Consider the following 24,582-nt stretch of genomic DNA (forward strand, 5'->3'; position numbering starts at 1 on the left):
ATATTTTATTTCTTATTTAAACTTATTGTTAAACCTTTTAATTCTTATCACTTATACAAGACACTAATTTATAACTGTCGAACAGATCGCGGCCTCGGACAAAATAGGACTGCCGCTTAATTCTAAAAAATTATCCAACGAACCTCGGCCAGAAGCTTTTCTTTCTTAAGCTTCCAAAACTAATTTTTGTTTTAAATAAAAGCTTATGCTGAAACTGTCGCATCTCGTTGTGAAATGAAATTATGCTGACCGATGCAATTTGATTCAAAATCGGAACACAATATGATCTGAACTTAGAACGCAATACTGTGGACTTCGAGCGGAAGCTGATGTTTACTTTAAGTTGGGTTTGTTAATCTTGGCTGGACCACCAAGAGCGGACCGCAAAGCCAAAGGCGGGGGCAAAGACAAAAGCAAATGCAAAGGCATAGGCAAAGTTCGCTTAGATTGAATTCTAAAAATTGTTTATTAATTCCATATGAGGCGCGGTTTCACGGGTTGGATAACTTGCATGCAGCAAAGCGAGATTAAAATGCGTCACCTACCGGGGCTAGACAGATTTAAGCGTTATGGGCGTTAGAGTGGGCGTGGCAAATTTTTTTTTTTACTATTCAACCAAATTGGAAATGTCTACGCCCACAACAATTATAAATGGTTGAATGGGGAAGTTTGACTCGACACTTTTTCTGTTCAATGTTTCAATCAGGTTTCGAATGTCATTGATTTCGATGACATGCAATACCACGCTGCGAAAAAGTAGTTTTAAACACACATATAATAACAATACGAGACATCACAAACATCTAAATACTGGGGCAAAATCTTGCTTTCAAATTTAAGACCAGTTGCCTGCTTAAACAAAGGAAACTCCTGTATCCTGGGATACTAACGAAGTTCTTTCTGAACTCATACGTAGCGGCCCATAACTACATGGAGTCCTCCTCGCTCCCAATGTAAAATTTAAGCTTTTGAACCAAGTCGACCATATCGGAGCTGACAACATGAGTATTTTTATCTGGTTCTGGCTTAATATCCGATAATTGTCCGACGTTTTTTTTTAAATTGTTGTGGAGCTTATTAAATAGAATCCCACCAGGACTATTTCTCTTGGCATTCTTGTGCCTGATATAGTAAACTTCTTTTTTTCGGACGGAAATATGCTCACTAGTTCGTTGGCAAGCCTTTCGATTTCTTTCAATTTAACTGATGCATATGTATCATTTTGAGGGTTATAAAAGTTTTCGGAAATTAAATTCACTATTTTACAATCCGATCCGGCCCTTGCAAGCGCTGAATGGTCACGAGGCGCATCGTCAACAAAGTTCGGCTAGCAACAGAGTTGCGGGCCGCCAGAAGGGGCTGCGGCATCAGCATCTTGGCCGAACGATGGAGTGGCGAGCCGCAGTTTCATATTGAATTGTATTTTTAGTTTCTAAACAGAGCTCAAGCTGCCCTAACCAATAAATAAAATAAAATAAAATGAAATCACTTACATATGTTATAATTGGCGCTCAACCGTGGAAAGTTCCGCGATTCCGAATTCAAAAAAAGAATTCATGAAAAATAACCCGTTCAAAGTCGTTTAAAAAATAATAAACGGAATCGCCTTGAAAAAGAATAAGAATAATTTTTAAGTGCAAAATATAAAAAATTGTTTGAATGCACAGAAATAAAAAGAAAGTAAAGTTTTTATATAAAAAGGAAGAAAAGAATAAATAAGAACTTCCAGTTAGAAACGAAAACAATTAATAATTATATCCGTTACTCGTAGAGTAAAAGGGTATACTAGATTCGTCGGAAAGTATGTAACAGGCAGAAGGAAGCGTTTCCGACCCCATAAAGTATATATATTCTTGATCAGGATCACTAGCCGAGTCGATCTAGCCATGTCCGTTTGTCCGTCTGTCCGTCTGTCTGTCCGGATGAACGCTGAGATCTCGGAAACTATGAGAGCTAGGCTATTGAGATTTGGCGTACAGATTTCTGAGCTTCTTACGCAGCGCAAGTTTGTTTCAGTAGACTGCCACGCCCACTCTAACGCCCACAAACCGCCAAAACCTGTAACTCCTACAGTTTTGATGCTAGATAGAAAATTTTAACTGAAATGTATTGTTCTTATCAATACCTATCGATTGACCCAAAAAAAAGTTTGCCACTCCCACTTAAACGCCCACAAACCGCGAAAACCTGTGACGCCCACAATTTGCATGCTAGATAAAAAATTTTAACTGAAATGTATTGGTGTCGTCAATACCTATCGATTGATCCAAAAATAAATTTGCCACGCCCACTCCAACGCCCATAACGCTTAAATCTGTCTACCGCCGGTAGGTGGCGCATTTTAATCTCGCTTTGCTGCTTGCATATCTCCATTTCCCTTTGAGTAACGGGTATCTGATAGTCGAGGTACTCGGCTATAGCGTTCTTCCTTGTTTTTTTTAAGTTCAACAAATTATTAAGTGCGAAAATTGGAAATGAAGTTTCTGGTGCCCTGTAACTGGAGGATAAATTAGCTGCGAGTAACCTGCAACAGCATTCATCACAACGATTCGCCTCCCGAAGGAAAACAATAAAACAAAAATAAAAAAAAAATAATACATTGTGTTTCCACTTAACAAAATGTAAGTAAGGCGATTGTTTATTATCTCTTTAGTATAATCAAACTTCAGAAAACAAAGATAACAATTGATTTTTCCAGTTCGTAGATTATTCTTAATAAATTAATTGAGCTATAGAGAAGGAAAAGGCACAGACAGTAGTGACGAGGAACTTCTAGAAAGCTATATGAACCTCAAAATAAAGAAACCGCAGACTAACAAATTCGCAGGGTATATTGGGGACAGTATCAGTAAGTCGAATAGCGATATTTCGGAAATTGTGCGCGCCGCAGTTCAGGTAGAGTTGAACACCCAGGCCCAGGCCCTCGAACAGAAAGGTTCTATTTCTCTGACAAATTCGGAGGTTAAGGCCTATCAGGACATAAGTATCGACAATAGTGTAAAGTGCGAAGAGCCTTTAGATATTATCAAGTCCATTCCCGAATTCGACGGGAAGCAGGAGAATTATGTCTCTTGGAGACAAGCGGCTAACGCTGCGTATACCGTCTTTAAGCCCTTTAATGGCAGTTCCAGACACTACTAGGCAGTAGCAATTATAAGGAACAAAATAAGGGGCAATGCAGATGCGGTATTAGCCTCCTTTAACACGGGTTTGAATTTTGAAGCCATTGTAGCGCGTCTTGATTTCACGTACGCCGACAAAACACCGGTACGTTTAATCCAGCAAAAATTAGATACCATGAGGCAGGGAGAACTTTCTCTAAATAAGTATTACGATGAGATAGAGAAGAAGCTAACGCTTCTTAATAATAAAACATTAATGTCACACGAGCCACTGCTGCTGTGTTGAATCAGAATTTTAGGAGCGATGCTCTCCACACTTTCGCCTCCGGGCTAAGGAAGCCCTTGAGACTTGCAGTATTCCCAGCCCAACCCAAAGATATGCCCCCCGCACTAGCACTCGCACAAGAAGCGGAAGCGGTAATGACAGATGTGCCTACGCCGCAAGCCTGTCTAGGTTTGCAAATGAAACAGAAAAGCCCCAAAAAACTGGCAGTCAACATAACCAGAAACCGGGCAACGGACAAAAAAATCTGCACTACGTTAAGTCTGGGCAAGACCAGGCTTACAAATACAGGGATCCTGGTAGTTCTAAGCAACGACCGTTTGGTCTAAGGAACCAGTATCCGGTGCCCGAGGCCATGGAAATAGACCCTAACCAATCAAAGCTGCACGCAAGCAAAAAAAAATGTATGAAGAAGTCTCGATGAGAACTCAGAAACTGAACTTTACCGAACAAAATGGAGATAATGAATATGAAAATTATGCGAAGGCCGAAGCCTCAGCTATAGAGGACGAAACTTAGGACCTGGAATATTGTAGTTTTTTAGGGGGAAGTCCCTGGTTCCGTACATAGCTCGAACGAGAACAGGGCATACTATAAGGCTCTTAATCGATACCGGTGCCTCAAAAAACTATATTCAGCCCCTAACGGAGTAAAAACATATATTACCGGTTGAAAAGACCTTTACAGCAAATTCCATTCACGGTGGAACATTCGTAAAACCAAAGTGCTTTATTCATCTTTTTAATAAAAAAACCACCTTCTTCATCTTAAATTGCCTAAAGGATTTTGAAGGGATTGTGGGTCTGGATTTCCTAAAGGAAGTCAATGCTAAAATCCATTTAGTAAAAAACATTATAGAATATGAAGGCGACATAGAGGCCCTTCAATTTCCTGAGTTTAAGGATGTGAATTTTGTAAAAGTTGACGATAAAAACGTACCGATGGATATTAAAAATTCTTTTCAACGACACCCCACCATATAACATAAACACGGTTGCTAAAATCCCAACGAATGAACAACCCATTTTTTCGAAAATGTACCCCTACCCTAAAGGGGTATCCGATTTTGTCAACACGGAGGTTAAACAGCTTCTTGCTGTTTATGCACCGCCGGTGTGCGCTTGTCCCAGGAAAAATCAAAATTTTTTTAAGAAAGGGTCGAATACCTGGGATTTGTAGTATTGCCAAGCCTAAAATACTTTCTGCCCCCAAAAACATTGTTTAATCTTAGATCCTTTCTGGGGCTAGCTAATTATTACATATGTTTTATAAAAGGGTTTGCTACCATCGCTCGTCCGCTTACAAATATTCTAAAGGGCGACAATGGTAAGGTAGGTGCGAATCAGTCTGGGAAAATTGAGATAAATTTAAATCAAGCCCAAAAAGAGGCATTCGAACGACTGAAAAATATTGTAGAATCGGAAAAAGTAACCCTCATGTATCCCGATTTTAGTAAACCCTTTGACCAAACTACAGAAGCCTCACAACATGGTATAGGTGCCGTATTATCTCAAGGTAAACGACCTATTACCATTATTTCGCCAGCAATTCGCAATGACAAGGAACACCTGGGGGCAAATGTAAAGGAACTCTTAGCCATAGTATGGGCGGTAAAGAGTTTAAGAAACTATTTATAAGGGGTAAAGAATTTGAAAGCGTTTGTCGACGAGCACAATGCCACGGTCGTTTATACCCCTGGCAAACAGAATCAAGTAGCGGAAGCTCTTTCTCGGCCAAATTTAAACGCGCTAGAAGATAGTGGTGACTCTGACGCCGCCACTACTCACAGTGAAGAGTCCCTGACATACACCATTGAAACAACGGACAGACCGGTAAATTGCTTTGCAAATCAAATTGTGATTGAAGAATCACTGCATCCAGCAACCAAAAACTATGTTCTATTCCAAAATAAAATGAGACATATTATTCAGTCCAGGGACAAAGACTCTATACTACATCTCCTAAGAGATGTCGTGAAGTCAGATGTCGTCAACGCAATACATTGCGAACTTGCTGTTCTCGCATTTATTCAACACCATTTGATTCAGGAATTCCCCTCGACAATTTTTAAATATTCAAAATCTTTTGTAATTGACGTAACTGACAAATCAGAGCAACTCGAAATAGGTGTGACTGAGCACAACGGAGCATATTGTGCGGTTCATGAAAACGTTAAACAAATACTTTCAGACTACTTCTTTCACAAAGTGACAAATATTGTTACTGAAGTAGTAACGAATTGTAGAGTATGCTCGAAAGGGAAATACAATCGTCATCCTGAAAAGCAGGCTATCGCTAGAACACTCGTTTCAACCTACGTAGGAGAAATTCTACACGTCGATATTTTTTCTACGGACGGAAAATATTTTTTAGCCGCCATGTTCTCTAAGTTTGCCTCCGTTCAACCCATCAGCTCGCGAAGATTTATAGACATTAAAACACCTTTACTTTAATTTGTCAATCTGTTTCCAAAAATAAAAACCCTATACTGCGACAACGAGCGTTCTCTTAATTCAGAAACCAATCTTAACAAGGAAGAACGCTATAGTCGAGTACCTCGACTATCAGATACCCGTAACTCAGCTAAATAGAGATATGCAAGCAGCAAAGCGAGATTAAAATGCGCCACCTACCGGTGGTATACAGATTTAAGCGTTATGGGCGTTAGAGTAAGCGCGGCAAATTTTTTTTGGATCAATCGATAGGTATTTACGAGACCAATACATTTCAGTTAAAATTTTTTATCTAGCATGAAAATTGTGGGCGTCACACGTTTTTGCGGTTTGTGGGCGTTAAAGTGGGCGTGGCAAACTTTTTTTTGGGTCAATCGATAGGTATTGATGAGAACATTACATTTCAGCTTTTATTCTAGCATCAAAACTGTAGGAGCCACAGTTTTGGGCGGTTTGTGGGCGTTAGAGTGGGCGTGGCACTCTACTGAAACAAACTTGCGCTGCGTAAGAAGCTCAGGAATCTGCACGCCAAATCTCATAGTTTCCGAGATCTCAGCGTTCATCCGGACGGACAGACAGACGGACAGACGGACAGACGGACATGGCTAGATCGACTCGGCTAGTGATCCTGATCAAGAATATATATACTTTATGGGGTCGGAAACGCTTCCTTCTGCCTGTTACATACTTTCCGACGAATCTAGTATACCCTTTTACTCTACGAGTAACGGGTATAACAATCTTGCAAATTCCCCACCTCTGCATAGCACATCAAACGGAACGGTAGAGCGCTTTCATAGTACGCTAGCCAAGATATCTCGTTGCCTAAAAATAGACAGAAAACTTGAAGATACCATTGACATTGTGCTATTAGCAACTATAGAATATAACAAAACGATTCACTCCGTAACAGGTAAAAAACCTGTCGAAATTATCCATTCAACCCCCAATGAACTTGAAATAGAAATTAAAGCAAGAATACAAAAAGCTCAGGAAAAAACCTAGGCCACGTAAACAAAGATAGGGCTTACAAAAGTTTTCAGGTAGGGGACAGACTTTGGTTAAAAGCAAATAAGCGGCTAGGAAACAAATTATCACCACTTTGTTCCGAGGAAGCCGTTGAGGAGGACCTGGGGACAAGTGTTAACATGTTAGGATCCGCACTAAAAGTAATAGCAGGGACTCCAGACTTTGAAGACTGGAAACAAATAAAATTCAGACAATTGCAGTTAATACAGGCTGAAAATAATCAGATAGACATTAATAGCAAGATTCAAACACAATTTAATCTTCTGTTCCAGCAAGTAAACTCCATTAGCATGTCACACAAGATAGACTTCGACCACCTGTACGAGACAGTTCTTGCAAAAAATAGAGCAGTAATAACTGAATTGGAAAACTTAATGGCATCTATAACTTTGGCAAAAATAACTTTGTTGAGTCCGGTTATTTTAGATAACATTGGTGTGAGACGTGCTGGTGGTGTCTAAAGTAAAGATATTTCAGAATGTAGTTTGCAAAAAATTAATGACTTATCCCGTTCAGCACAATAACGTAATATTAGATTTAGATAAACAAAAAACTATAACCGACTGCGGGGAGCGAATTCTGGCCGTCACTAACTGCGACATAGCCGTAGGAACAACCTTCTGCAAAACCTTGGAGACTTCAACATGCGCTTAACAGCTAATGACCGGCGTTCTCGCTCACTGCGACACAAAATCCAGCCATCTTCAGCCCGTAGTTATGGTAGACGAAGGCAATACTCATCTAAACATTGCCGGCACGTTCCTTATAACCTTCGACGACCAAATAAGCCTGAATGGTACCCCATACGTAAATCATCATGGGGTTCTGAAAAAAACACCAGCTGTGTCAGCCATGGCAAAAATCAACATTACTGAGCATCACCAACTCCTCAGTCTACCGTTTCTGCACGAATCGGCGATCTTGGGGGCCAAATTACCTATGACTCCGTCTTCAGCTGTGGGGCTACCACCGTCCTACTATTAGGATGTATTGCTGTCTTCTTCCTGATCCGACGTCGAAATGACAAGAAGACCCGGAGCACGCTGCTGGCAGAAATACTTGCAAAGACCGAGGACGGCCTTAACTTAAAACTGGGAGGAGTTAACCCAACTACGGTCAACGATCTGGGGCCAGCACCGGATGCACGCGTAAGCGGGAATCCGGCCGGTGAAATCCGATCCGGCCCATGCAAGCGCTGAGTGGTCACGAGGCGCAGCGTCAACAAAGTTCGGCCAGCAACAGAGTTGCGGGCCGCCAGCAGCGACTGCCAAAAAGTGCGGCATTAGCATCTTGGCCGAACGCTGGAGTGGCGAGCTGCAGTTTTATTTTGAATTGTATTTTAAGTTTCTAACGGGCAGTATTTATACATATATTACAACAGTTGACTTTTCAAAATAATTAAACAGATGCTTAAATTTCTAACTTTCCTCTCCAACAACTTTGCCCTAAACTCGGAACGCAATGCATTGTCTTCACGATTAGTAAAAATAAAATGTAGATTATCGCTTTCAATAGTCTTTAGTTTTTCTATAAATTATTTTATAATTTCTTAAAAAACTGTACTATTTTTATTACGAATGACTTACCTATCAAGTTTATCAGGCAACATGGGTCCAAGTTATTTTCGTCGACGAACTGGTCCATTTTCTGAAAAGCTGAAATACATTTGTAATTGATAGTATAGAAAAAAGAACTATAGAATATTGCACCTTTTCATTTCAATATAAATATTTTACTTTCATGTTGACTCGGCACAAATTCCACAAGAATGCAGGACCAAACTCACCGATATAAATCAAAAAACGCCAAATCTAGTAGCATTTTCTGTGATCGTATACTCGCTATTGACCTGGTTTCACACCAAAATATATGTTCGAATAATCGCTATGGTCCTAGTTTCACACCATGAAAAACTATTTTATCTTCAGCATTCAATTTATGCTACAGAGTCTCACTCATATAATAATTGTTATAAGCTCAATTCTATAAAGTGTTGGCATGAAACTGTTTTGTAATATATATATATGTATAATATATAATATATATTATACATAAAGTTTTTGTTGAAACCACAAGTATAAATAATTAACTAAATAGTCGAATATGACTAGTTTAAAAATATAATAATATAGGTTTACGCTTCATACTCTTTGGTAGAGCACTTACACTACAAAGTATACAGTTGAAACTAATAAGTGTTGAGTTAATACTTACATTTTCATACTAACTTTAGTATACTTGGTTGGTTTTTTTTGGGTGTAGTGAAAAATTTAAGAAATTGTATTTGTTTAGTAGATTGTATAATACATTTTCGTCACAAAAGCTAGTATCAGAACTTTTCTTTGCTAAAGGTGCGATCGTCACTAGATTTTAACCTCGTTAAGAGGTGTTTTTGTTTGATAAGATGTTCCAGAAGTTTAGGAATAGTTTGGCAATGCCACTGTAATTTTTTATGTCCACTCGAGAACCTTTTTTATGAAGAGGAAATATGTAGGACTCATTGCAGATTCTAGGCAGGCAAGACAAAGAGATTGATATGTTAAAATTATATGTAATCGGAAATTACAGATTCTATGCAAAGTGTTTTAAAATGCAGCTTGGCACCTTATCAGGACCAGCTAAGTATGAAACGTCAACATGGGACATTCCTTCCAAAACGACGCTATTAGCGTGCGGTATATAATAGGGATAAGGTGTTGTGGTATTGTAGGGTTTAGAATAATAAGTTGACTGGAGATAAGATCCAAATAAGTAGGAAATCTCGGGAGCTGAATTTTCTGTTTTAATGAGATAGCGAAGGGACGGAGGAAATGCCATAGATTTTAGATTTTTTTTCTTTACACTGTGAAAGATATTGACGTAGGATTTAAATCTGGCGGGCCTATTACACGGCACACTCGCAGCGGGTTAAAATATATGGTAACTCTTAATCAGTTGGCCATCTAAAAATCCTCGATTAAGTACTCGATTCTTTGAATGCCGCCGATACCTACACTAGTGAGCCGGGAGTCCTCGTTTAGCGTTCGTGAAGACAAGAATACAATTCATGTGACATAAAAAAAAATTCTGTAAAATTAATCTAAGCACTTCTATGCTTAAACTTTATCCCAATAAAACATTGTGAATCTAATGATTCCTAAAATTTGGGGGCTCAACCGGGATTGACCCAAACATTAGAGTGCAGAAGTGCGTTTTTACAAACACAACTACAAAGACTGCCAAATTTCAAGTCTGGTGAAATGACAATTTAAGACAACTGCGAAGTTAATTTGGCAGTGTGTCCAAAAAAGACGACGACAAAAACCAGAATTCGGCAGATGTGTGTGTGTGAAAACGCGCATGGGAATCGCCTAGAGCCAATAGCGACTACAGTCCAGGAGGTAGTGCATCATAGATCCCCAGAGCGTCGGTCTGAGATCCGGCCAGTCACGGTAAACTGGTAACTTGCAGAGGCTGATCTGTGGAAGGCGTTGGGAGCAGCGATAGACAGAGGCGAGTGGAGCATGTCAGGAGCGTGAAGCGGGCATTGGAGCAAAGGCGGGTTGACGGAATCTGGAGGACAAGATTTCCAAGAAGAGCAGCACTGAGTCTGGAGTATCAGATCTTGGTGGAAGGCAACGACGTCAGCGGACAAGCAAAGGCAAGAACTTTTAAAGTTGAATAGTCCAGAAGAAAATCCAATTGGCAGGCAAGCAGTCTTGAGAAGCAGTGCATCGAAAGGGGTGGTAATCAGAGCGCTGACCCAATCAAATTGAAAGTTGGTCACAAGCAGTGAAAGTAGACTGTATGTATAAAACCAAAATTTGTCATCAGCTGAAAAGTTATTCATATAATCTTTATACATATAAACATATAATCTTATTGTTACACTTAAATATTGTCACTGTAGTAGTAGTAGTAGTAGAAGTAGTATTCTTTATTTATAAAAAACATTGAACAAACGGCATTTCAAGTGTACAATTAAAAAGATTCACAAATTTTTATATAAACAAAAAATAAAAAAGGAAATGAAATTTATCGACTTGGTTATTTTAACCGTCTGTCGATCTCCGCTTTCCCAGTATCAAAACTGCACAGTGTACTACACCTGACTTCCCGGGTCTTCCCCAGATATCAGATCGTTCTACCAATCAGTTTAACAACTAGGTGAGCTGACTTACGTGTTGGGTTTATAATATGAAGTGCTTAAAAGCTTTCCGTTAAAATGTTGTTTCGGTACCTCAGAGCCTGGTTGATGTAGCTGTAGAGAGTTGTCCAACATTGCCCATCCAGCGAATTGAATACTTCCCGCGGTTGCAGCTGTGCCTTACCAAAATGCAGCAGGCGGATCTCCCGTAGAATACGGCAGCGTCCTATAAAGTGCACGACGTTTTCCTGCTCCCTCATATTGCAGATCGGGCACACCGTGTCGCTGGCTGTCACGTTTGGGATATAGCTTAGTGGGAGAATCTTCTCAACCGTGAAAGCGTCAGTAAAATAGTTATCAAGCCCCAGATCATAATTAAGGGACCTATGAGTCATCCGCGTTGTGCCTCTTCTTGATTCCATTTTGAACTGAGTCCTATAGATTTCCTCCATATGGGCTAGAATATTTTTCGCCCATTGCGACCATTGTGAAGGTCCGTAGGTCTCGGCAAGCGTCTCCCATTCTATGACCCATTGCTTACGCTCCAGCACCAAAAAAGTTCGCTAGAATTCGTGGCAGCCTATGTTCGGGCATGGTTACCACTTTCTGGATATACCTGAAATGCATTTCAGCTGTAAGGATATGCAGCGGCGACAGTCCTGTTTCAAGATATAGCATCCTGTTCGGAGTAAATCTGGGTAGACGAAATATTTTCTTTAAGAACAATCTTAGAAGGCTTTCGACTTCTTCATAAGGTGAGATGTCCCAGACCTGCGCGCCGTAGCAAAGAATTGACCGCATTGCTGCACTAAACAGTTCTCATTGGAACGTCCTTTTTTCCTAGCAGCGATTTCCATGTGCAGTTTATGGCTAGTTTCACCTGTAAATGGTTGTTGAAACGACCTTTGTGGTGAATCCAGACTCCCAGATACTTATACGACTTGACAATTTCTAGCTGAATAGGCCCTAAATTCCACTTTTCGTTTTGGTCTAGCCTTCTCCAATGCCTCTTGAAAATCAGAACTTTCGACTTCTCGGTGTTTACTAATAGTCCCCATAACAAACAGCATTTGTGCAGAGCATTAATCATTGTTTGCAGTTCAACGGGGGATTCGGCGAGGATCACAATGTCATCTGCATACAGCAGAGCCTTGATCGAGCATCCGCATATTTGAATACCGCAAGGCAGGCAATCCGTTATGTCGTTTAAAAAAAGGGAAAACAGGAGGGGGCTGAGTAGACATCCTTGCTTTACTCCAGCTTTCGTGGTAAGCCACTCGGATAGATGTTCTCTATCCCATACTGTCGCCAGATTATCCGTGTACAAGCTTTGTAGGACGTTCAAAAATGCCGTTGATATGCCGATATTGCTGAACTTGTAGTTTAGGGTTCTTCTGTCTATAGAGTCAAAGGCAGCTCTGAAATCTACAAAGAACGCGTATAACTTTTTCCCACCATCGATATATGACCTTGCTATACTTGTAAGACTGAAAATGTTGTCTACTGTCGAATATCCTTTTCTTAAACCGGCTTGGAATTCAGTAAGAATGTTTTTGTTTTTTACCCAGTTTTTTAGCCGCTCGAGTAGCAACGCCGAGAAGACTTTAGCTAACGCATTTTGAAAAGTTAGTTAGTTAGATGTCACTTTCGGGTCGCCTTTCTTAAAGATGGGAAAAATTATAGCTTTTTGAAAGCTCTTTGGGACTGTTTCCGATCCCAAGAACTTGTTGAAAGCAGTGACAAGGCTGGCTTTAAATTGAGGAGAAGCGTACTTTATGAATTCCGATGGTATTCATTGGAAGTACATTTTCCACTTCTAGTCCTGTCACACATTCATCTAAAGAACGATTCTTTACCCACGGCATTGCAAAGTGAGGCGATAGCTTCCAGTCCGGAAGCGCTAGAAGATCACGGAAATGATTTCCTAGAACATCTGCATTAACTTCCATTGATTTTACAAATGAGTTTCCATTGCGTTTCCTAATAGTACTCCAATATGCCCTGCTATCTGTTATGGAATCCAATGATCTCGCTAGGTTAATGTAAAATTGCGTCCGAGCGTTTTGACAAGTTAACTTGTATGCGGCGTTTGCTTCATGATACATTACCGCTGCCCTTGCTGCGTTAGTTGATTTGGCCTGCCTTAGCAAGTTGAAGGAAAGTATTCGAGCTGCCTCACACTGCTCCGTGTACCACTCTTGCTTAAAGCCTCTGGGCTTTCTTCGTCCTCGATTATTAGCGGCATTGATAATGTACTCTGTAAGAAATCCTTCAATTTTGTCAGGGGTTATCAAATCTGCCACACAATTTGTTGCCAGGTTTCGGTCCAACTTTGTCCTATAGTTTTTACTCTCTCAATTTCGCCAGTTCAAGCTTGGTAGAAGTCCAAGCGGCGCTGTGCTTGCGACCGATGTTGTGGAGAGGATGACTGTAACTTCCAACGGGAGATGGTCAGAGAATATTTGACTGCTCACTTGGAAGTCCTTGATAGTTTCTATCCATGTACCGCGTGCCATACATTGGTCGATGGTGGACCGGGCTTCACCTCTCATAAAAGTGTAATCGCCCAAAGGATCGCTTGCCGACCTTCCATTGACCACCGTGAAGCCAAACAGCTCGACCAAGTCCATTAGGTGCCGGCCATTGGCGTCTGTTACTTTGTCTTTGGCATTACGGGCTTCATTGAAAGAGCTTGTGACTACCTGTTGGTCGAATCCATGAAGTTGAGCTTCACCCAGCCTTGCGTTACAATCTCCTATGATCAGTGCACTTTCATTTAGTCGAGCATGGTTTAAAACCTCATATAACTTCCCAGAATCTCTTTCCCAATGATTGCAGTTAATATACACTGGCGGCAGGTGCAGGTTTTCATTTTCTACCATCCTCAGTTGGATAATAGTTGTCTCATCTACATTTATAAATCTGATTATATTCCGCTCGTGAAGTTCTTTTTTTATTCCAAATAGCATTCCACTACTTGCTCGTCCTCTTGCGCTAGTTCGGATGGCGGGCACCTATCTAAGCACAAAATTTGACTTCGACAGCATCCAATTTGGCTTCAAGGAATGTTTCAGATAGAATGAAAATTTGAAACAACGCAATGTACTGAAAGAAATCGTTATATATAAGCTTATTTTTATTCCTGCCACGTTATAGGACAATATTTTGATCTCCAGTCTCTTTATGGTATCGGCCTCTTCATTCGCATTTGCACCTGCAACTTTACTACATTTTAACAAAGGACTACATCTACTACATTTGTTCTCGTTTCTTTTTAGTTTTTTGCCTTCGACTTTTTGGTTAGGGACGCATAATTACTGTCAGACATTTTCAAACTGTTTCCGTATATTTCCTTTAATTTTGTTTCAGCTGGTTTTCCTTGCCACATAAGCACCTTATTATTATTAAAGGACATCCAATTTCCGTCTACGTTAATACTGTCGTTTTGGACTTTTACTTTTGTTTCCCTGCGAACGGCCAGAAGAAACTTTTTAAGCTCTAAAAGAGCCATTTTATTCGCCTGTTTTTCCAATGTCAAATACTTGTCAAGGAACACCTGACTTCCGCGCAATTTATGGCCATTCTTCAAAATATTCTCCGCTTCTCCTTGGGATTCACATTCCCCTAGAACCATCATTTTGCCATCCCGCTCATTAAGCCTTCGCACATCGGAAACCCTTGAACCTTTTAATTGAAGTTTCTTCTTCTTCTTTCACCTTCAGACCTTTTACAACTACATTTTTTTTCTTTTGTTGTTCTAGCAGCATATTCATGGTTCGCTTATCAGCTTCTCTATCTGCGCGAAGGCTTATAACCTCTTCTTTCAGCCGCGCATTGTCGTCGGTAAGCTGTTTGACCTGCAGAGAAATAGCCCCAATATCGCTTTTCAGCTCTTGTTTAAGCCCTTCGACGTCCGATTTAGTTGGCAGATTTTTTAACTTTATGTCGAGCAGCTTCGACATAGCGGATGTCCGATCCTTCAAAGATGTTCCACCTGCACTGTTTTGGGACATGTTCTCCAGCTTCCGCTTTTGTGATGCCTGCACCGGTGATAAGTAGTTATCTTTTTCATCCGAACTCGACATGACTAATTATTTACCCGCCTAGCAGTATGCTCTATTTTAATAAAAAAAAGGTACCTAGCTCCCTTCCATGGTGGCCGCTACCTGATATGTTCAACATTCTCGTTGAGTGTTAGGCAACTCACTGCGGCTGCGACCAGCTGATGGTTACCACCTCTAGTCTTGTTTACTTCTTCCCACGCCGGTTCAACTCATCCGCGCTTTCCTGCCTTTTCCCGGTTTTCCACAACTTTCGTTGAAAATATGAGTGAAAACCGAGATCAGCTTTCTGCAAAACTAAATGCTGATTTTCGTGAGGTTCGCTGGTCCACTACGGATCCTCCGTGTTTTCTGCGGTCAGTGAGCACAGCATCGACGTTTGGACGTAAGTTTGTGTTTTTTATGGTGCGGGTGTCTTAAGAAGCGACACTTTTCTCGGAGCCTGATAAAAAACTCGACTACACACTTCACTTTCTTCTTCTTCATCACTTGTCACTGTTAAGCTAATATCAATACACTTTAAGGAAATTTTATCTCAAAGCTACCAGAACTAAATATTCCGACAGCCGGTATAAAGCGCGATTTACAGGATCGACTCCTGGATCACTTTGGTATTCAGGACGATGATGATAACAACGACTCGGATGGAGTCGAATCAGTAGCTACGATATTCTTTTGCTTTACAAATTTAGTAGGTAATATTTATACCGGCGTACGCCGTGGATGAGTAACATAATGTTGGCCAATTCATATGGATATTAAATTAATTGACAATTACTTTTGTTAGCGGAGAGTATCGAATTTACCACCTGTGAAGGTGCACACATCAGCAAAGTGCTGACTAATCACGACTACAAACGTCGCTCATTGTCATACAATTACAAGGCTGATACTCGCCGCTGAAATATTAACATTTAATTTGTATATATAAAAACGTAAAATATATAAAAAATGGAGTGTATATCTAAATGATAATATATGATTAATTATTATATTTGAATATTATTATACGAATTCCTAAAAGATTAGTTCTTGGTCGTAACTATGAAGGTATTAACATTGCCCAAAAAAATAGATTCTTATCTAAACGGGAATGGAAAATGACCGTTGGAACGGTAGAGATAATGATTGCCTTTTTGGTCTTATTACAGTGGGCAAGTGTGAAAAATCTAGACGGAAGGTCACAATATATAAGTACTCTAATTCAAGCACAGTTATTGGTAGGGTTGTTTTTCATAACAAATATAGAATTCTTACGTTAAATTGTGGATTATTGTCTATAGTCTTTGCTAAAGCTCCTCAAGTGATCATGGTGCACGGATATATATATATATATATATATATATATGTATTTATAAGAAAGGAACCGTGCTCCGACAAACTTACCCTCCTTTTAATCCTGGGCGATGAGATCTCGACGCTCCGGATCCTGGGCTTTGGAAGATGTTATAATTGGTTTATATATATATATATATGCGTGAAATGTTGGATGGCGGTTCACAAAAGCATAACACAAAAATTACGTTACACAAAAAAAAAAAAACTATCGCTGTATAGATATGTATGTATGTATGCATCGTATGTGAGTTCCACTGCGGCACACGTCAGATCCAATGCTCAGGCTGGGGCTGGTCGGTGCAGCTCCAATTTCTTGTTCAGCGTGTGTATTTGGGGGTTCTGTTTACATTTGCATTCAGAAATGCATGTATTCGCAAATTGTTTGTAATTGTTTTTTGGCGATTCACTTTGTGTTTATAATTTTGGAATGCAATTTATTCGCCTTTTATTGTTTCTATTGTCTTTTTGCAGCTTCACTTCACTGCAACTGCTCGGCTTATGTTCCGATGTCGGTCACCACTTTCTCCAGGGCATGATGCTGGTCGCGGCGTCTCTGAACATAGCGCTTGTACATCCTTACCACCTTAAGGATCACTAGAACTAGGAGTAGTCCTTTTGGAGTTCGTCCTTCGGAATTTTGGAGGTTGACTTCCTTCAGAGTGTGGTCGATCGCAGGACCGGTAACCAGGTCGTTCTCCTGGGTGAAGTTGATCCTAGGGAAACGGTCAAGACATCCTTCTGGACACCAGCTTTCTTCCAGTCGTGGTCTGTGTTGAAGTGGTTGTACTTCTAGACCACTGTCAGGGAGATCAGAAAAATTTCTATCTGTCTTCTCTATTTGGCTGGGGTCTTGTATACCGGACTAGAGCTTTTGCTAGCCCCCTATATTGGATGAATTAGCTAGGTGTTCCCAACTAGGGGTACTGTTTCTCCATTTCCCCTATAATAGGAGTCAACGGCCGGCTGGTGCACTTTGCCACTTTACTGGAGTACGGTTAAGAGCAGGTCGACTTCGCAAAAGAAATCTTCGTACGGCCATTTCTTTAGATCTCCTTCTTCCCCTTATTTTTCTTAGGCGCCCATAAACATGTGGCCTAGACCCACTGCTTTAACCCAGTCTCAGAAGAGCTAGTCGGGCTTATTATTATTATTATTTAATTATTTTACTTATTTATTATGTTATTATTATGTAGATTTTTTTTTATTAAAAATATTTATTGCTGAAAAAGAAAAAGCTTTCCGGCCTCGCACGGAAACATACATACATATATAGGGGAGAGTGGGGATAGGTGAACCACGGGGATAGATGAACCACTACAAATATTTCACCTTCTGTCATGATTTTGTGCGCCATCTATATGTGTGTTGCTTACTTAGTCGATATCCTAACCTCACACGCACGCACAGTCGCGTCAAACGATTGTTGTCGTTTTTATCGCTAATCGAAGTTTGTATTCGCCGTTTGCAGCTTCAATTGTAACCTAACGTTTTCTTGGAAAAATTTTATCGTGTTTCGCCAGTGGCATTGAACTTCATAAAATTGTATTTTATCGTAAGTAGACGCAAATTATGATATTTCCACGGATGGCTCACGCAGTTTAAATATTTCATGTTTTCTTCAAATCACTTCTAATTGGCTAATGACTTGTGGGGATACATGAACCAGTACTTGTGGGGATACATGAACCACCTTTCCAAATTTGATTTTCTAAATTTTCCATCGCAGTCTGCCAAAATGGTGAGAAACTACAAACGCAAAACCCAAACAGGCTTGACTTCCAGTGCAACTATGAAATCCGCATTACGTGATCATCTGGAGAAGGGGTATGGCATTCGCCAAGCAGCAAAAGTACACAACATTCCATATCCTACGTTTCGCCGCTACGCCATGAAGATAAAAGAAGGACAGGAAACAAAGCTGGAGGCTGATTTTAAACAACGTCAAGTTTTCACCGAACAGCAGGAGAAGGAATTGTGTGAGTACCTCGTATGCTCTTCACAAATGGGCTTCGGACTCAGCAGCGTAGAATGTCGAAAGCTCGCTTTCGAGCTGGGCTTAAAAAATGACATCAAAATGCCACGTCAGTGGAAAGAGAACGAAACAGCAGGTAAGGACTGGTTTCATTCATTTCGCAAAAGAAATCCAGACATTACTCTTCGGAAACCGGAGAACTGCGGCCTGACTAGAGTTACGTCATTTAATGCTCATAACGTCAAGATTTTTTACGACAATTTACAAAAGGTCTACGATCGGGAGCCCAATTCTCCGACCGATCTCTGGATGCAATGATCAAATCTTTGAAGCAACCACTAACAATTTACGAAGTTTCAGAATGTGTGCATTCCGCACACGATGCTGCGATTACTCCGAAAAATATCAAATTAGGTTTTGAAAAGAGTGGAATTTTTCCCTTCAACCCACAAAAGTTTTCTGCATCTGACTTTCTTGGGAGTGATTACACTAACAGAGACTTGAACACAGAAAACACTCACAATCAAAATTCTCAACAAATGGCAATCGTACAAGATGAAAATGTGCTCCTGAACACTCCTGCGAGGAACAATAACTCAGTCGAGTCCGCAATGTCTCCCAATATTGACCTGGATGATGTTCCTTTGACGATCAGAATGCGTGGGTTCTTGCCAGGAAAATCGCCAGAGGACTTACGAGGGTATATATTAGAAAATTAAACTGCAAATATTAAACGGTTCTCCTGGGAATGCAGACGGGAAATTAAATTGTAGGTAAATCTTGTCTTTAAGACTCTGATATCTTTGATTATGTTTTGCTAGGTACATGTTATGAGTTAGTGTCTGGGATTTGGGGTGCTCAATAATCCCATTAAATAAAAAGTACTGTGCTGTGCCTGCTTTAAATTTAACACGCAGGCGAGAAAATGTATATTTTATTTAAGGTATCTTTACCAAAGGCTAAACCACGAAAACAGACGACTCGCGGAAGCAAACGAGGAAGGAGTATCATTGCACCGCAGAAAAATTGATCGCGGAAAAACACAATAAGAAAACTCAAGAAAACCTGCGAAAAAAGAAAGAATAAAAACAAAAATAAGAATAAATAGCAAAATTGTAATGTTTGATTTCATGCTGTAAAGGTGCAATGTTTATATTCGAACAGAAAGAAGGCATCCACAAAGAAATAAATTACACTTTTTTATACAATTGTAGTTTTTGTGTTATCCTGATAGGTGGTTCAACTATCTCCATAGGTTTGAGACAAAAATTTGGAAAGCAAATAAACTTTACAAAACAAAAGAAAGTATTTTTGCATAATACTTAATATTCCAAGGAATGTGGGCTCTTTTAGATTTCTATATACAGCAGACCCTTACGTCGAATTGTTCAGACATAATAATGTTAATAAAACAAAGTGGTTCACCTATCCCCACTCTCCCTATACCCGTAAATAAAAATATGGCTCATAATGATAATAAAATATGGTTAAGTGAGAGTAATATAAATAAAAATGTAGAAGTGTGTAAAAGCTAAGAAAGGTAAAAAAGTAAAAGTATAAGAATTATTTTGTGTCTTGTTTTTTTTCATATTTATTTATTTAACATTTGATATTAAATATAATGATTTACAATACTACATTTTCACGATGGCTGCTATTTCTTGCCTCGCTTGGATCCCAAGTTGAGGGCTTCGTAGGTAAAGCCATCGGACCGCGCGATTCATGCGCCTGCTCATTTTCCACGTTTCCCGTTGTATCCCGGCGATGCGTGTTTAGCTGCTTTGCAGCTGCTCCTGGACTCGAGCAACTGGTTCTGATCCTCCTCCTAATCTCGGCGCCGGTGACGGATCTCCCGCTTGAGTTCTTCGGCGAGTTCTTCATTTCCTGTCCGGTATCTTTGTCTCCAGCACTGCTCGTTCAAGTGGATGCTACGGCAGAGCCCGTTCATCCACTCGACTAGGAGCACCAGATCCTGGTCCCCGTATCTAACCTTTAGCCGACGAAGCCGGCGGGCAGCTCGGACGGCTTGGTTGTACATGGAAGAGGACTGCATCATATCTGGTGACTGGTCGGTCCCTGGTTGTGGCTTTTACAGCTAAATCGGGGTTGTTCTGATGACTGTTATACCCATCATGGGATCGGGGGTTCTATCAATATCGCAGTTCTAAGTTTGGAGTCGTCGGATTACGTTCAGAGATTCAGGCGACATACAGGTCTTTAGCATGGAATACCCCAACACTTTTCCCCACTGCATTGCCCAGCTCATATAGCGCTCTGCCCTTACGCTGGAGTACAACACAGCGAATTCGATTCGGGCCAAGCTTGGCATTATATCCGTCAGCCTTGTTACTCTGCCTGTAGTTTTTCCTATAGACAACTTGTCCTACGGAAAACTCTACGAGCTTGCTACGGGTGTTATATACCTTTTCCGCGCGTTCATGAGTTCGGTTTAATCCTTGGGTCACTTTTTGTCGGATAAGTTCCATCTTGTCTGGGAGACTTATCTGTGGATCTCCTTCCTGTATTCCCCACAGTTTTCGTAGAATCGGATAGGCTGTTTCATGGGTAAACATCCGCGTTCCGACTTAGTTGGGAATCCAGATTTCGCTGATCGGTGGCAATTGTCGCTCGCAAAATTTGGAGTACCGATCGGTTTACCCTCTCAGCCGCGTTCGCTTGCGGGGAGTCCAGTCTTTACGTGTCGAATACCGTAGCGGTTCATTAGCTCGCCAAAAATTTGAGACACAAACTGCTTGCCGTTGTCCGAGTGTATGAACTCGGGGACCCCATATTGATGGAAAATTTTGGTCTCCAGGAATTTGATGACTTCTGCAGCATGCATGTCTCTGCATGTCTCAACGGCTGCAGACAGACAAACTTGGAGAAATGGTCTAGGCATACGAAAATCACCGAATTCCCAGCATTGGTCCTCGGGTATGCACCCATAAAGTCGATGAACAACCTTTGGCCATCCCGCTCCGTAACCCGCTGTTCTCCCATGGGTGGTCGGTCATTTTTGTTGGCTGTCTTGGTGATCTTGCAGACCTCGCATTCTTTCACTACTTTTTGGACATCTACAGCCATCCCTGGCCAATAGTAAAACTGTCTTAATTTGGCTAGTGGTTTGTGCAACCCCCCATGCCCTGCGGTTATGGCATGATGTGCTCTCCAGACTAAATCGGGTCGCAGCTCGGCGGGAACCCAGAGCTTCCATGCTCGACTTTCATCCACGGCGTTGTTTAGGCAGAATCCCATCTGTTCTTGCCCAAGTCAGTTGGACAAGGTCGGGTCTCTCCGCGGGACGAGGAGGGGTATAGACGCTCGTCGCGGGCACGGGGACGCTGTTTATTGCAGTCGGATCGCGTCGCGACACGGGTGATTATGGGTATCACGGTGCCGGACCACAGGCGATATGGACTGTGTGAGTAGGGGTGCCGGATACTCGTGTAACCGGGGTCAACAGTGTGTTGAGGTCACGCCGCGGGATCAGGAGGATAATGGCACACCTGTCGCTAGCACGGGGACACTGGAGAACACAGGACGATTCGCGTCGCGACACAGATAGCTAGGGGTGTATGGTGCCGGACCACAGGCGATCGATGAGCTGTGTTAGGGTGAGTTGACAAGAGTCTTTACGTGATAATGTAAGAAGACTTGTGAGTGTTTAGATTTGTAACTGACTTTATTGAGCTGTCGACCAGAGCTTAAATACTATCATGACCCGGAAATTGGGTGCCTATATTAACTGACATGTTCACCTACATTTTATCGTCTACGCTGCAGTGTCAGCGGTATGCTGCTTGTGACTGCTGACCCACCGGCTGTCCCATACTTGCAGCGTCCGCACCGTATTGTGCTGCCATGTTGCTCGTTCCTTGTACTGATCTCGTGGTTCAGTTCGCATCTGCGGAGGAGTCTACTCGTCTCCCACAAGGACTGCATCTCCTTTATCAAAATGGTCCCAAGATATTTCGTCGAGAAAACCAACTGTGGATACGTAGTCCGATTGGATTCGTTTGGCGCGACCTGCGATATCGAGCTGGTCGTGTGGTCCAACTTCATCCTGAGTCCTTCCTCTTATTGGACGACGGGTCTTTCTTGGTTTTTCGGCGTGCTGTCCTGGCCTTGCACCGTAGTGACAGCCCTGTTTTGCGTGCGGACGTGCCATCCTGGTATGATGAATCGGATTCCGGTGTCGAATGCGATGTTGGATCTGCCTTTGTTACTGTTTAATACTTAATAAATTGCTTATTTTACTGTTACATATGTCTATATATATTTTTTTGCTGAGGTCTCGTTAATCATCTATAAAAACTGCGGTGTTCTGTGTTATTGGGTCTCAGTTTGTCGCAATGGTGCTTGAAGACCATTGCGAGGTCGTTTGGGACATTGACGGTTCGCTGCGTTGCACTCGTATTCCCACCTGTTGGTCGTTGCTGGATAATATCCCAGGATTCTATGTACGTCGTAAACGCCGTACGGTCTCGATCCGTACCTCATGTGGCCCTGTTATAGATGGTCTGCGTTATCCTCCCAATCGGAGTGTGACGGTCCACGACGGCTCCTTCATCCTTCTTCCTAACAATCGTTTTGCTGTTGTTCGATTGGCTGTGCTTGCCGTTACTTTGAGTGGTCCTCCAGTACCGGACGCCGATCCGTTCGAGATGTATTACGACTCCGCTAGTGATTCGGGTTATGAGTAGTGACCTCCCTCTTTTTTTTTTTTTTTGATTTACTTATTCTTATCGTTATGAACTTTTGTCTCTCTTTTTTTTTTTTTTATCATTCTGTGGTCGTCAGCGTTTTCACCCGACTCATCGGTATTGGGGAAGTGACGCTTTGTTCCGAGCCGTTCTCTTGTTGACATATTTTTGTATGTTTACCTTTTCTGATGAGTAGACAAATTGCTGCTAACAACAGTAATATTTCGAGCCCTGCCGCAATGGAGATTGAGTTAACGTAGTTCACCTGCGTATTCGTGGTTGCCTCCGACTCCCCTCTGTCTAGCTGCTCCTGAAGTTGATGGACTTCTCCCTGCAGATGCTTTAGACTGCTCGTTGTATTGCTACGTAAGGTCGTGTATTGCTGCCTCTGCTGTATTGGACTCTTGAACGAATGAGTAATAATTGTAGCTGGTTTTTTCTCTATTGTCGATCTTAACGCTGGGTGTCCCTGTAGTGTAACCACTGGACTTCTTGCAATGCAGTCCGCATTCATTGTCACGATTTCATTATCATGCACTTGTATTTTTCCTCGTTCCTCCCCGCACACATAGGTTAATGTTACTTCTTGTGTTGTAGCAAAAATCCAAGCATTTGGAGCATCAAGAGGGTACCATATGCTTGTCGTGTTAATCCTTTCGGGTTTGCAGCTGGATTTTTGTTCAGATTGAACGGCTGCTAGGGCGCATTGGAACTGTTCGTGCGCGGGACCCAACGTCGTTGGTTTTATATTGCACAGCATTGGTCCCTTTGACATCTTCGTGCATTGGTTCAGCTCTTCCACAGTAAGTGCGAAGTGTCGATCTCGATGATCACTAATCGCTAGATATTTGGTCTCTGTCTCCGTTGCGATTATGTGATCTTGGGTGGCTACTGGAATTGGCGTTAATTGATACACGTCGTACTCCTCTTCGTCCACTAATGGTATTTTAGTATGAAATATGAGGGTGTTGTCCAATTCCTGGACTTCTGATACCATTACTTGATAGATATCATGCATAGTCTCATGTGTAACAGGTAGTCGCCTCCCTTTCGGGAGATGGGCCTGTATGTTTATAAGCTCCCTTTGTAGCTGACTTACGGAGATTAATGCTGGGCTGACTATGCCCCTTTTTAACCCGGTTACGATGTTGATGACTGCCGTCTGGGTCCTCTTGATATGCCCTGCTATTAATGTTAGTTCTGATAACACCTGCGCTATGTTCCCAGTTCGTATGGTATTTTCGAGGTCTGTGACGTGTGTTTCCATGTGTCTTATCCTGCATTCCATTTCATCATTACTCGTTCTCATCACGTTTATGGTGCTGTCTATCTTAGGATAGACGTCTGATTCCTGAGTAAATGAGTGTTGTGCAATTCCTTAGCTTGGATTTTTCGGATGACCTCTTCCATATTCTGCGCATACTGAGAGTCTAAAACTCCAAATAGCCCGTTGGCGAGATTTCCTACCAGATTCAGGGCTCCTCTCCGTTGTCGC

The 24,582-nt window shown here is 41.5% G+C and overlaps 2 protein-coding genes across 2 annotated transcripts; both read right to left on the minus strand.

Moving 5' to 3' along the window:
* Positions 1-21,046: 21,046 nt before the first annotated feature.
* LOC139354434 (uncharacterized) lies at positions 21,047-21,468 on the minus strand. Its single transcript, XM_070998669.1, has 2 exons — positions 21,327-21,468; positions 21,047-21,246 (listed from the first exon to the last, which is right to left on the minus strand). Exons 1-2 carry the CDS (start codon positions 21,466-21,468, stop codon positions 21,047-21,049), a joined length of 342 nt encoding a protein of 113 aa, XP_070854770.1.
* A 1,698-nt stretch (positions 21,469-23,166) lies between these two features.
* On the minus strand, positions 23,167-24,084 carry LOC139354435 (uncharacterized). Its single transcript, XM_070998670.1, has one exon. The coding sequence runs from the start codon at positions 24,082-24,084 to the stop codon at positions 23,167-23,169; it is 918 nt and encodes a 305-aa protein (XP_070854771.1).
* Between the last annotated feature and the right edge of the window lie 498 nt (positions 24,085-24,582).

Source organism: Drosophila suzukii (genome assembly GCF_043229965.1).
Source record: "Drosophila suzukii chromosome 2 unlocalized genomic scaffold, CBGP_Dsuzu_IsoJpt1.0 scf_2c, whole genome shotgun sequence".
Lineage (NCBI taxonomy): Eukaryota > Metazoa > Arthropoda > Insecta > Diptera > Drosophilidae > Drosophila > Drosophila suzukii.